Source organism: Vulpes vulpes, chromosome 13 (genome assembly GCF_048418805.1).
Source record: "Vulpes vulpes isolate BD-2025 chromosome 13, VulVul3, whole genome shotgun sequence".
Lineage (NCBI taxonomy): Eukaryota > Metazoa > Chordata > Mammalia > Carnivora > Canidae > Vulpes > Vulpes vulpes.
The window spans coordinates 118,262,718-118,277,104 of NC_132792.1; the positions used below are offsets into that span (position 1 = coordinate 118,262,718).

Here is a 14,387-nt window from a genome sequence, read left to right on the forward strand (position 1 = left end):
TCTCCCATCAAGTGATAGCATTTAACTCCCCTCCTCTTGAATATGAGCTGTCCTCAGTGAGTTGCTTCTAGCAAAGAATTCCACAGAAGTAAGAACAAGCTGATTTCTAAGTCTAGTCCAGAAAAGGCAGGACATATTCCGCTTGGCTCTCTCTGAGAAAAATCTGTCCCAGAACCCAGCTTCCACATTATAATTCTATGCAGTCTATGATCATGTTTCCCAATAGATCCTGCTGAGGTCATAGCCAACAGCTTCTATTACAATGACTACAGCCATCAGTAAAATCATATTTTTATGTATTATCCCTCTTAGTGCATTTATCCCTTTGGATTTTTTTTTTTTTTTAAAGATTTTACTTATTTATTCATGAGAGACACACACAGAGAGAGAGGCAGAGACACAGGCAGAGGGAGAAGCAGGCTCCATGCAGGGAGCCTGATGTGGGACTCAATCCCAGGACGCCAGGATCACGCCCTGGGGCAAAGGCAGGCACTAAACTGCTGAGCCACTCAGGGATCCCCTATCTCTTTGGATTTATTTCAAAACCGAGTATTAGCTCAAGGATGGGCCATGTCTTGCACAAAATTGTTCAGTTGTTTACGTATCTTAATTACTGAACAGATGATCTCCACACATATTTCTTTGTCTGTAACTAGAAGGTTAGGACATAGTTTTCTGACTGAGTGATTTGTTTTTCAAAACAAATAAAGGATGTCATTCTTGTGCAACTGGAGTAAATGAGAATGCTAGGTCAACCAAGATTGAGGATATGCTGATCAAAAACACTTATGTTTATACTGAATAGGAATTAAATTTGCATTTGGCTCTGGAAGAACTCAGGGCACTACCACTCAACAGCAAGTTTTCATTAATTTTTTTCTGGGTCCCAAGGCAATATAAATCTGCATGTGAGACAGGAGGTAAGAATGAGCTTGTGGAAAAGAGCTCCTTTTCCAGCTCTTTCCAAAGCCAAACTGAAACAAGGAACTGCCTTCTTCTGTGATGGGTTTGTTTCCATTTATTCTTACCCTGGTAAATGTCACCTTGAAGGAATGCCAGATTTATGCAGGGAAATCTGAAGTGAACTTATGTGCTACTCAGGCTCTATGCCACAAGGAAAATGGCAGATGTCAAGCAGCTCTAATATCTTCAGTGCTGTTGAATCAAGCTTTCTGAAAATTTGTTTCCTACTTATTTCAAAATTCAGCAATGTTTTAAGAAATGTTTTCCATATCTTATCTAGTATTTTTAGGTACAAAGAATGTCGTTTGTTTGCTCTATACATCTAATCTACCTCACTCAAATTTGGGCTCAAATTTATACCAAGGCCACCTGAATTCTAGCAGTCCCTTTTCAAGCAAACTGCTTTCTCTCCACATGCAGCCTGGCTTTATAAAAATCATTTCCCCAATTATTAATACTTTCCAAATCTATCTTGACCTCTTGTGAAATCTGACATCAAAAGGCTTCTACTACATGCAGTCTTTGATTTTTCTATATAAAAGAAATCTAGGGGCGCCTGGGTGGCTCAGTGGTTGACCGTCTGCCTTTGGCTCAGGGCATGATCCCTGAGTCCCAGGATCGAGCCCGCATCGGGCTCCCCACAGGGAGCCTGCTTCTCCCTCTGCCTGTGTCTCTCAGGAATAAATAAATAAAACCTTTAAAAAAAAAAATAAATCTATCCAAAGCTTTTATGTAATCACTGACATCGTTTCTTCCACTTCTCTCCAATGCGAATGCTTCTTAAATCTGCATTCCTGCCATCCTTGCTGGGTTAGCTCACTTACGGTCAGGTTCAAGTTTCTATTACATACTGCTAGGTCTGCGTCTCTACCAGTGATCCCGGCTCAAACTATAAGCCTCCCCTTCCAAATGGCTAACACCTCCACCTCATCAGCCCAAATGCTACTCAAATTGAACATATCCAAACATTAAGCCATTATCTGAATTATACAATATATCAAATAATTTTTATTTTCCCTGGTCAAAATCCTTCAGTGGCTCCCAACTGCCTCCACAATCAGGTTTCAATTCGTTCAAATGAAAAACTAACCAACAAACAACAAACAAAAAAGCCTATGCCAGGGGCGCGTGGGTGGCTCAGTGGGTCAAGCATCTGCTTTCTGCTTAGGTCATGATCTCAGGGTCCTGGGATAGAGTCCCCTGTGGGGCTCCCTGCTCAGCTTCTTCCTCTCTCTCTGCCCCTCCCCCTGCTTGTGCTCACGCTCTCTGTCAAATAAATAAATAAAAGTCTTTAAAAACATTAAAAAAAAAAAAAAAAAAGCCTATGCCAGTATGGGGTCCAGTCTATTACTTTTACAACCTCACTCTCCACTATAATCGCATGATATCTTTCACACACTAGTAACATCAAACAATGTACTGCTCTCCATAAATAGCATTCTCTTGTATGGTTTTGTGCCTTTCTTTGGGAATGTTATTGTCAGTGTGTTAAACACATTCTTATTCTTTACTTTGCCCCACATGCTGAAGCAAGTTACAGTAGTATATGTGTCACATCCTCAGGGACATCTTTAGTCACGCACATGCTAAGTGCTGGAGTCCCTTGTAACACTGGTCCATCACAGAACTGAATATACCTTTCAATGGTGAATGTGTCTGAATCCTTGGGGCAACCCTGGGTGGCTCAGTAGTTTAGCACCACCTTCAGCCCAGGGTGTGATCCTGAAGCCCTAGGATCGAAGCCCGCATCAGGCTCCCTACATGGAGCCTGCTTCTCCCTCTGCCTGTGTCTCTGCCTCTCTCTCTCCCTGTGTCTCTCATTAATAAATAAATAAAATCTTAAAAAAAAAAAAGTGTCTGAATCCTTGAAAGCAGGAACTTTATCTTACTCATGTTTATATTTCCAGTGCTCAGTATTATTCACAGTTACTCTCAATAAATATTTTTTGAATGGATAAAACAGTATTATGGTAAGAGTAACTTTATGGATCTAGGTGTTAATTTCTTTCATTTACTAAAGTGAAATATTCTGGTGGTTTTCTTTGTGGCTATCTTCTTGAAACCTCATTCTTTCTTCTCAGGGGTTGGCAAACTTTTTGTGTAAAAAACTCAATAGTAGATATTCTAGGCTTTTGAAGACACATGTAAGGTCTCACAAACACTTTTTTCCTTTCTCCTTTGTTTTATTAAGCTACCCTTTAACAATATAAAAACAGGGGCGCCTAGGTGACTCAGTCAGTTAAGTGTCTAATTCTTGGTTTCGGCTCAGGTCATCATCATCTCTCAGGCCTGTGGGATCAAGCCCTGCCTCAGGCTCTGTGCTTATGGGGATTCTGCTTGAAATTCTCTCCTTTTCCCTCTCCTTCATCCCTACTTCTCTCTCTCTCCCAGCTAGAGCTCTCTCTCCAAGTACCTAAATAAAATCTTAAAAAAAAAAAAAAAAGAAAAAGAAAAAGAAAAAAGTAAAAATTTTTAGCTGAGGGCTGCACTAAGCTGTATCTCATCTGGTCCACAGGCTGCAGTTCACTACATGCTAGTCATCAAACATAGTCACTCATTATTTAAGAATCTCTCTGAAGTAGTATGAAAACAGAGCATACTGAGAGACAAATCCTCACTGTTGCTTGAGTTCAACTGTACCTCTGGCACAATGGTGCTAATAAAAAGCTTCAAATATTTTGAAACTCATCATCAGATAAATTCAGTAAGTATGATACACCTATAATTTGACAGGGTAGCCTTGAATTGATGAAGGAATTAGATTTCTGATCATCAGTCACAAGTGATCTCCCAATTAAAAAACATGATAGAAAGCCAAGAAATGATCTGTCAATTCCTTGCCTAGAACTTTCAGTGGTTCCCGAGTGTTATTAATAAGGTACCCTACCTCCTTTCCAGCCACATCTTCAGTCCCTTTAACCTAACCATGCTGGTTCTTTTAGTTAGTTTCTTAAACTGATTATTCTCCCCTTTACATGTTACTGCTGTTGCCTGGAATGACCCTACCGCTGCCCATGTCTCCTGATGACACAGACAGATAGATTATAAAGGACTTCTTCCTCTGCAATCCTCAAACACAGGGCAGACATATTACCATACATACATACATACATGCACACATAACGTTTTGTTTTTGTAACCACGCAATTGGTAAAAAGGGAAAATTGACAGCATAATCTAAATGTATGAACTACATAAATATGATATACTCTATTAAGATGTTATATATATTTAAAACATATAAACATTACACATCTTATTTATTTTTAAGATTTTATTTATTTATTCATGAGACACACAGAGAGAGGCAGAGACACAGGCAGAGGGAGAAGCAGGCTCCATGCAGGGAGCCTGATGTGGAACTCGATCCCAGAACCCTGGGATCATGCTCTGAGCCAAAGGTAGATGTTCAACCACTGAGCCACCCAGGCGTCCCAACATTGCACATTTTAAAAGTTGAGGTTGAAATAAATAGTAACAGAGATTCTTCTTAGAACCTCATAAATTATTTGCATATCTCAGAGAATTGTGAATATTACTTTGGAAACTCTTGTTTTACTAAAATAATTTTATACATATAGCCAAGTCTTTATTAAATAGTTCCAATCCACACTGCTCTATAATACCACATACTCCTTTACCTCAACTTTTAAAATCTCTGTTTTTGGGGCACCTGTGTGGTTCAATTGGTTAAGCCTTTGGCTCAGGATCAGGCTCCCTGCTCATTGAGGAGTCTGCTTCTCCCTCTCCCTCTGCTGCTCCCCCTCCTTGCGTGAGCTCTTTCCCTGTGTCAAATAAATTTTAAAAATCTTAAAAAACAAAAACAAAACCCCTTTATTTTTGTGTCTGCCTACTCTTTTACCTAGTCATTTTGAGTTATTACCTTTGGATCACATCAAAACCACTATACCTCTGGGAGTAAGCCTACTTGGACTTAAGAAGCAGGAAAGAGAAGATGAGGACACTGTTTTAGTGTACATGTTTGCTCATTTACATATCTGACAACTACATCTATTATTTCTACAATATCATATGTAAATATAAATTGTAATTTATGTTGTAAAAGTTTATAGTATCATATTTTAAGTATGTTCATAAGTCACAAATGGGAAATTATAGTTAAAATCTGGTAAAACAAAAGTACTTGCCTGTTGAAGAAGTACTCTCAGATGAAGACCTCTTCCGGGTAGGGCTACAGTTTGTGCTCTCTGATGGTCGCTGGGAAGACTTATCTGAGGTTGGCTGGGAACCTGGAGAGAGAGGAAAAGATAGAAATCATAGAAAAATTCAAATATAAAATAAAGTCAAACCATTCTGTGTCAGAACTGCAATATTTTAGTTGTTGTCACTGCCATTCCCTGCAATAATACAACTTTTAAGCTGACAAGAAGTAGACAATAAGCAGAGGACAAACCATACTATGTGCTGCCGACAAAATTTCACAGGTCTCATATACATAAATTTCTCCTGTTACATTAACAGAGGAAAAACTAGTTTTAGTGGAAGAACGAACAGAATACACAATTTAGTTTTTATGTATCACCACTATGAAACATATCATTAAGATATTTATTGATAAAGATGACTAGCAATATTCTAATGTCTGTTCCTGATTATCAATTCAAATTCATCATATGAACTGACAAAATTTATAATGTAATTAATTAGGCATGACTAATGTGAGAAAGCAGGTCCAACTGAGCATTTCATTTGCTAGAATCAGAAGTGAGAATCTGAGTCAGACCTTAAATCCGCATATGCAATCGACTCCGTAGAAGTCACTTTCATAGTCTGTGTATTTCCTCTACAGCATATTCTGGAAGAACTGGTAACTAATTTGTCCATGAAATACACCAAGCCTACTTTAAAGCTGTGCACGTAAAGTTCCTGGATTATTGGAGCTCATAAAGACAACTTCTTTTCAAAAAGTCACACACTTTTTGCCAAAACCCCTAATCAATGCAGCATAATTTAACACATTGCTTACTCAAGAGAAAAGTTCAGAAAGATTGTTTTTTCTGAATAAAATATACTTGGTTCTGATACTAGATTCCTTATCAGAAAAGCCAGCTATTGAGAATACATAATGAATGTCCACCTCTTAGGTTTGTCCAAAAACTAGCAGTACTCTGAAATGTTCACTTTTAACATGAAAAGAAATTACAAATAGAAAGCCTTACACATAACTAGCAAGGTACAAGAAAGGTGCAAGAAATCAAATACTTGAAGATAAGATTTTTAAGTTCTGCCTCTAAAGGAGAGCTAACTCCATAATGAAGATGTGACTAAGTGAATGAAGAACAATCTTGAGAAGAAATGAATAGAACTATGTTTCTAGTATTTCCCTTCCTCTGAGAGAAATAACAAACCTTGAGCTCCGTTTTATTTATGTAGTATCTTAAATCACATCATTGTAAACCCTCTTTTAGCATTGCCCAGGTGAGATATAGGACTACATATTGCTATTCAAGAGTAACAAGTTAGATTTTTGGGAAATTGTTATCTGACAGTACATCCTACTTCTCAAACACAGTTACTACTGTGAGACCTAATAAAAAAGCAAGACTGTTTATTGTTGAAATTTAAAAATGAACACAAAGGGAGTTTAAAAACCGACAGTAAAATAAATCCCCTGGATTGTGGTGTAAGTAAGATTTCCATTAAAGAGCTAAATACCACAATAAAGGGGCACCTGGGTGGCTCAGGTCATGACCCTGGGGTCCTGTCTCCCTGCTCAGTGAGGAATCTGCTTCTCATTCTTCCTCTTCCTCTCCCCACCACTCATGCTCGTGCGCTTTCTCTCTCTTTCTAATAAGATCTTAAACACACACACACACACACACACACACACACACACACACACACACACACAAACACCCCACAATAAAAATAACTAAGAGGTAAAAGCCCAGGCATTGGTCCAGACATAACTTTGTAAGTATTAATATTGAAAAATTCATACACTGCACAGATATATATTTCCTACTCAAACACACAGCCAAGACAGAAGATAACAGTGGCCAAGAAGCTTGAGACATCAGTGAACACTCTATCACTATTCTCCTGATGAATGGGCAATCTTAGATTAACTACTAAGAAAAGGTGGGGTTGGAGAGTACTTTTTATAAAGTCTTCTCTCTCAGTCATAAACTAGCACTTATTGAGTATACTTTATATGCTTGGTCTTATGCTAAACATTGTGAGGTGGGGGAGAGATATAAAAACAGCATACATCTGCCCTCAAGGAGCTGATCTAAGGTCTTGAATGTCATCATGTACTACATTTCAGATGGCATTTGTGCCATCCATTCTTGAGCTCCGTCTTCAGTTTCTAGGCTATTTGGTAACGTTTCCCAAATTTCTTGGTCATCTTCAAGAAAGTCTTGATGAAGGCTTCAACTGTACCTTTGATCATCAGGATATCCTGAGAATCACCCTGCCTGGCCTCACCCACCTCAGGGTAAAAGAGGGTACAGGCACTTTCTTCAAAGCTCCTTCTTTTGGTGGCATCTGGAGCTGCAGAGGAGGCAGTGGGAGGTGGAATGGGGGTCAGATCCCCGGAGATCGTTATTGGCAGCATTGTACAGCAATTCCTGAGAAACTGAAACAATTGAGAGAGACATGGCTTAGCTCACTTAGCTTCTGAGCCACTTTTCATTTCCTGAAAGTAATGGAGGCCAGCAGCCTATTCTTAGGATTTAATAGAAGATTGGAATAAAACTTCATTCAGGATGGTTTTCATTTTTCATTTTAAAAGTCTTTTTGAATTCCCTTTTCACAAAAAGCAGAGATGTTCTTAACAATATTCCATATTTAAGGGGAACAAGGAGGTATCCCTGAGATACAGATCTCTTGGGTTTGGTAATCATCAGATCTAGATCCTTATTTCATTTAAAAATGTTGCTTATAGGACACTGAGATGAGAATACCTGAAAAAATTACCTAATGATGTAGAGCAACCAAGATTAAGACTAGAAAATGATGATCAAAACTTATGTGCATGAGGTAGCAACATGGCCAGGGTCAAACTGGCCTAACAGCAGAAATCTTAGGAAATCTGCAAATATTATCTCCAACACTTCCAAAAACATACTGTGCAACTGGGTGGCTGGGGAAGAGCAAAGTAACACCCAGAGAGAACAAGCAAGTCCATCTCAAAAGAGACCAATATATCCATGTTTTAAAACCTAAAACAGAATGAGTTCAGTACAGAGCTGCGTGTTGTAGACTGTTAAGTACATCACCATGGGGTAAGGTGTCCTGAGTGTGAATCCTGGCTCTGCTATGAATCAGATTATGAGATCTAGGTGAGTAAACATACTCAAACGTTGGTTTGATAAAGCACTCTAACTCACATGGCTAATGTGAACTCCAAAGTGAGGTAATGTGAAAAAATGAAAAGTTTTTAGAAATGTTACACTAATTATAAATTGGCTTCTTAGGTTTATCATACATTTTTAGATCCTAATTACTTAAAAACATCACTGACATGTGTAGGCAACTATTTGATATTAAAATAACAATTAAAGAAGTGCAGGGACTTATGTCCATTTAGGAAATGGAATTAATGTAGACTATCAAGCATTATTCTTAAACATGAAGAAGTGCTGGTAAAAGCAGCATGTCCGACAGGGAAGGAGGAGGAAGACAGGTACCTCCAAGGCTCGTAGGTACCCCCAAGGTTGGAAAAACCACCTCTGAAGTGAATCTTGAATCCACTGACTCTTCAGCACAGCTTCTCCAGGGCTAGGGTTATGCTCTGGATTACATCAATAAAACCCGATGTGCCCACAGGAGGCACCAGAATTTGCTCAGCTCTGTTCAGAACAAGTGCCGCTGTCTGCTTCCCCTGCTTGCTCCTCACATCTTCCACAGCATGGCAGACTCCTCAGGGTGGTGACTGCTCTATGGCGGTCTCCGTCATGTGACACGGGTTTGTTCACGTCTCATCAGTGGTCACATCAGTCTGCCTGGGGGGGACAAATGAAGCCTCTCCACTCCTTGTAGGACAAAAGGTTTGTATGGATTCCAGTTCAAGAACACACATGGAGAATACATATAATTTTACTTATCAAGAGAGTTCCCATCATTTCTCATTTCAATAAGTATAAAGCCAAATAATTAAGTACTTCAGAAGGAAACAGGATATAAATGAAATTTCTCAATTCACAAAACTATTGGGTAGAAACACTAGTGAGTGTCTCATTAATCAGATATCTGGCAGCTTCAGAACTAGGTTTACAAATGCCACACCCATTAATGAAGCAGAAATTATAAATAACAAAAGAAGTACCCAAATAAAACTACACTTCAGCATAAATATAAGGTGATTACTACACATACATTCGTTTCCTTCAGTTGGAAAATCAGAGGCCTTCATGTAAAACAGAAGGCAGACTATCAGTAAGGAGGGAAACTGAAGAGAGAATAAAAATTGGGAAAATAATGAGGGAATAAGAATTGAACACACTCAGACATGTGAGGGAACCTTGGAAGTTGTTTTAACTACACGGTCTCTGGATTTTACTTGGCCACTAGTCAATGAGCTTTTAAACACATAAACATAAAGACAGATTTTGGGGAACTATCTTTGTAAAATTTGACAAAAAGGGGGAAAGATAGCACTTATAGAGCAAAACCAGAAGATGAAATCATGGATAAGAATGACAGAAAGTTGAGAAAACAAAAAAGAATATAACTGGATTTTAAAGGATAAGAATCTAGAAATCCTTCTGTTATGCACAAAAACAGGGGGTAACCAAGAAGCTGTTCTGAAGTTCATTTGTCACAAAAGATCTTGCTTGATGTCTACACAGGAGAAACTGAAACCAATCTAAGATAAAAAAGAAATACAACATTTATAGATGCCTGGGTGTGAGGACAGAGTCAAATGGACTGAGGTATCAGCATTCCCACTGATAATTGTTGGGTGGTTGGGTGGGGGAGCCATCACAAAGAAAAAATTGGAATAATAATCCAACCTAAGTACTTCATTGAAGCCCCAAGTATCCTAGGTTTAACAAAAGGACACAGTGAATAAAACCAACAGCTGCTTGGATAAAACACGTATTTCTTTAGTGTAAATCCACTATCAGAACTTTCATAACTTATAGTTATGAATGCTGGTCATGCCCTGTAGGGTGCTCAGCACTAAAGACCCAAGAAACTAGGGAAGAGTTTGGGTGAGCAGATTGTTTGATGTTTGTTTCTTTCCTTTTTTTTTTTTTTTTAAGTATTTTTTTAAAGTAATCTCTACACCTAACGTGGGGCTTGAACTCATGACCTCTGGGATCAAGGGTCACATGCTCCTTGAGCCAGCCAGGTGCCCCTGTTTGATGTGTCTAGTGCTAGAAATACCTTTGAGTAAGCTACGGTAAAACAGATTAAGTGTACCAGATTTGGAAGGATACCATGCTGTAGCCAGCTTATAGATGATATACATTTATTTTAAAATCACATATTTAAAACCAGTTTCTCACATTTAAATCATTCCTTCCCACCAAAACTAATAATTGTAAAATTTTAACTTTAAGAAAGAAGCTTATGTTATCATTTACAAATCAGGCCTATTTGCAGTTTTTCTTGAACAGTAAATGAATAAAAACAGGTTATAATAGAAATGAATACCATTTAAAAAAAAAGAATACCATAGTAAAAGAATATAAACATAAAATACCAAACTATCTGGAAGCTTCCGATGAGGTTTTTTTGTTTCCAGATTCATATTCTGAATCCTTTGCTGTGGTTCACAGCTCAGGAGCCCTGAATGCTCCTCTTGAATGAGCTGAGTGCTGAGATAAAAGTTGGGTCCATGATAAAAACAGCTGTTTCCAATTGTGGGAAATATATTTACTGAGAGCAATACGTTTCATCTGAGTCACCAAATAAATGCACTACAAGAGAGAATGATTCAGAGCTTATGCTGGTGATTTTTAAGCTAAAAAGTCTGTTTTTTCCCCTCTAATTAGGCTATTTCTCATAATGTACAAATCAGATCATTCACTGAAATGGAATTCCTCTGGAAATCCCCAGAACTGCATAAACCACCACAATCAGTTTTCTGACTTCATCTCCACATGTTCACACTTCACTTTGGGTGTATCTTTCTTTATACTTCATGCTAGTGAAATGGTCATAAATCAGAAAATTCTGATTAATGTGTACAATCAGTTAAAGAGAAAACAAAACAGTCTATTTTGTTCAACTATTATGCTTTTACAGTGAGCCTACTCTTTTTCCAAACAAAAAGAAAACTTAGCTCTAATTTATTCTTGGGGGATAAAATAATTATCAAAACATATTATGTATATATGTATGTATATATGTATTTAACATTCTATAATTTGTACGCTAAAATTTGGAAATACTCCATGCTACTGCTCTCATTTCTGAAATCAGGTTGCAGATTCTGACATGTACAGCCAGCCATGAGTTGAAAATGCTGAAGAATAGGGATGGAATATGTGTTCTCCAGGTCAGAAACACTTGTTTTCATTAGGCCTATTTTATGTCTAACACAAATCCATTTTTATTTTTTACTAACACAAATACTTAACCAGAATTAGTTATGAGGACTGGATGAAGCCAAAACGCCTGGCTTACCTGTGAAATCACTATAATTTCATGTGCATCAGGCAGGTCTTAGACCGTTAGTCTGTAACAGTTACTACAGAAAAGCACCTAAGTTAAAATAAGCTAACCAACACATAAGTTATCATTTATAAAATGACTAGATCTGTTACTCTTTTTAAAGCTTTATGCAACTTAATTTGTTTAGTCCAAACCTGCTCAAGTAATTGTCAGTTTGCCCATCTGCGAAACAAGAGAAAGTTAGCCACCTTGCTCTAGACTACCTAGAGGGGATTATTCTTCCTGCCTGTGCCCCTGATCTAATTTCATTTATTTTCTTCATATTCACATCAACACAATCAGATATGCCTGTTTTGCAACAACGAACACTTACATTAAACTACTTAATACAAACATTTTTATTATTTTTCTTTAGTTATCAGTTTGAGATAGGATTTACTCAAGAATTAGTCCTTTTTTAAAAAAGATTTTATTTATCTATTTGAGATTCAGAGAGAAAAAAAGAGAGCGTGCACACACACAAGCGGGAGGGGCAGAGGGAGAGGGAGAAACAGACTCTCCTGAGCAGAGAGCCAGAGGTGTAGGGCTTGACCACAGGATCCTGAGACCATGACCTGAGACAAAGGCAGATGATTAACTGAACCACCCAGGCACCCCAGTCTCTGCTTTAAGAAAAAAAACTAAACTGGTTGTTTTGGAATCATTTTAAATTTAGGAAAAATGGTAAAGACAGTACAAAGTGAGACTTCTCATACATCCTTTACCCAATTTCCCCTAATGTTAACCTCTTATATAACTATGGTACATTTGCCAAAACTATGAAATTAACATCAATAAAATTTTTCCACTTACAACCTTTTCCTCTTCTAGAGTTCAAGCTAGGATATCACATTGTATTTAGTTGTCATGTCTCCTTAATCTCCTCTAAGACAGTTTCTCAGACTTCCCTTGTTTTCTCAGGTCCTGGATTACTTTTGAGGAGTACTGGTCACATATTTTGTACAATGGCGCCCACCCCCTACCCCTTTTTTGGCTTAAGTATTACTAGACTGGGGTTGTGTTTCTGTAAAGAATACCTGTGTTGTGAATTTTTGGAAAGAATACCAGAGAACAAAGGAACCCTCTAATTAACTCATATTAGAGGGTATCATCATAATTTATCTATCATTGGTCATGTTGAACTTGTTCCGATTATGTGCTGTCCGCTAGGTCTCTCCACTATAAAGTTACTATTTTATCCTTTCTGTATTGTTATGTGGCATTAGCTCACTAAGTTCAGTCTATATTAAAGAAGAGGGTTCATTAATTCATTAAATTAAGCTCTACCTCTTCAAAGAGGATAGTCAACATACAATACTTGGAATTCTTATTAAGGAGGGTTTGTCCCTTTCCTCCATTGATTTAATCAATTGTTTGTATTTTTTCCCCCAAGTAAGCTTTATGCCCAACTGGGGAATGCACTCACAACCCTGAGATCAAGAGTTGCATGCTCTTCCAACTGAGCCAACCAGGCATCCCATACAATCATTTATTTATATCAACATGGACTAGTGGGTATTTACCATATTTTTTACATTATAATCCAATTTTGTCATTATTAACTTTGTTGCCTTACCTACTCCTGCTTTGGCCACTAGAAGCTATTTCAGGATAATGTTCAGAAGGTAATTGGCAATTTTGTAATATATGGTATATATAAGTAGTTTTTTGGATATTTTAGCCAATTAATGTATAACAAATCTATCTCCAAAGTATGTCCAGAAGAAATATCACCTGAAGACTGAGGTCAATTTAAAATAAAAAACTTTGGGCAGCCCTGGTGGCGCAGTGGTTTAGTACCGCCTGCAGCCCAGGGCGTGATCCTGGAGACCCTGGATTGAGTCCCACGTCGGGCTCTCTGCATGGAGCCTGCTTCTCCCTCTGCCTGTGTCTCTGCCTCTCATTCTCTCTGTCTCTATAAATTAATAAATAAAATATTTTTAAAAAATAAATAAAATTAAAAAGTTTAGGGCGACTGGGTGGCTCAATCAGTTAACCGTTTGCCTTTGGCTCAGGTTGTGATCCCAGGGAATGGGGATTGAGCCTCATATTCAGCTCTCTGCTCAGCGGGGAGCCTTTTCCCCCAGTCCCTACTCCTTTTGCGCTCTCTCAAAAGAAAAAAAAAAATCAAGATATACTTATCAAAAAAGTGATTGTGAAGAAGATGAAGAGGCTCCAAGATACAGGCTAATTAACAGAAGAATTAAGACTTTGGTTATAATAAAGAATTTATCTGTTCTTTGTCTTGGATTCTTGGCAAAAGCTTCAAAAACCCTTGGAATTTCCTGAGTGATAGAAGTGTCTTTGCTATGCCAAAGAGGTGACTTAAGGTCCCCACCCCCCCATAGCCTCCGTGATGGGGCTGCTTACTGGAAAGATCAATCACAGGATTAGAGTGCTGAAATTTTGGGCTAGCCCAATCTACAGTGAGCTAGAGATTGGGTTCAATCACACAGTCAGTGATTTAATCTGTCGTGCCTACGTAGCCCAATCAAAACTCTAACCCCACAGTCCTGGTGTTGCATCTTGATTGGTGAACACAGTGATGTGCTGGGAGGGTGACATACCCAGATCCCACAAAAAGATGGCAAGGAAGTGGTGTGTTCCCTTCTCCACCCTAGACATTGCCCTATGAATTTCAATTCCTGATCTGCATCCTCTATAATAAAACTGTAATCCTAAATACAGTGGTTTCTGTAAATTGAGTCGTTCTACCAAAATATCAAAACTGAGGGGTTGTGGGAAGCCCCAAATTTGTGGCAGGCTAGAAGACAAGACTTGCTCAGGCACAGTAA

General features: G+C 38.2%; 1 protein-coding gene across 8 annotated transcripts in view; it reads right to left on the reverse strand.

Annotated features, from left to right (window-relative positions):
- The window catches only part of ASH1L (ASH1 like histone lysine methyltransferase), a 173,686-nt gene that overhangs the window by 94,807 nt on the left and 64,492 nt on the right, over positions 1-14,387 (reverse strand). For all 8 annotated transcript variants that reach the window (XM_072733565.1, XM_072733562.1, XM_072733566.1 and 5 more), the window contains one exon: positions 5,112-5,213. In XM_072733565.1, coding sequence (XP_072589666.1) covers positions 5,112-5,213 — 102 coding nt within the window. The remainder of the gene's footprint in view (positions 1-5,111; positions 5,214-14,387) is intronic.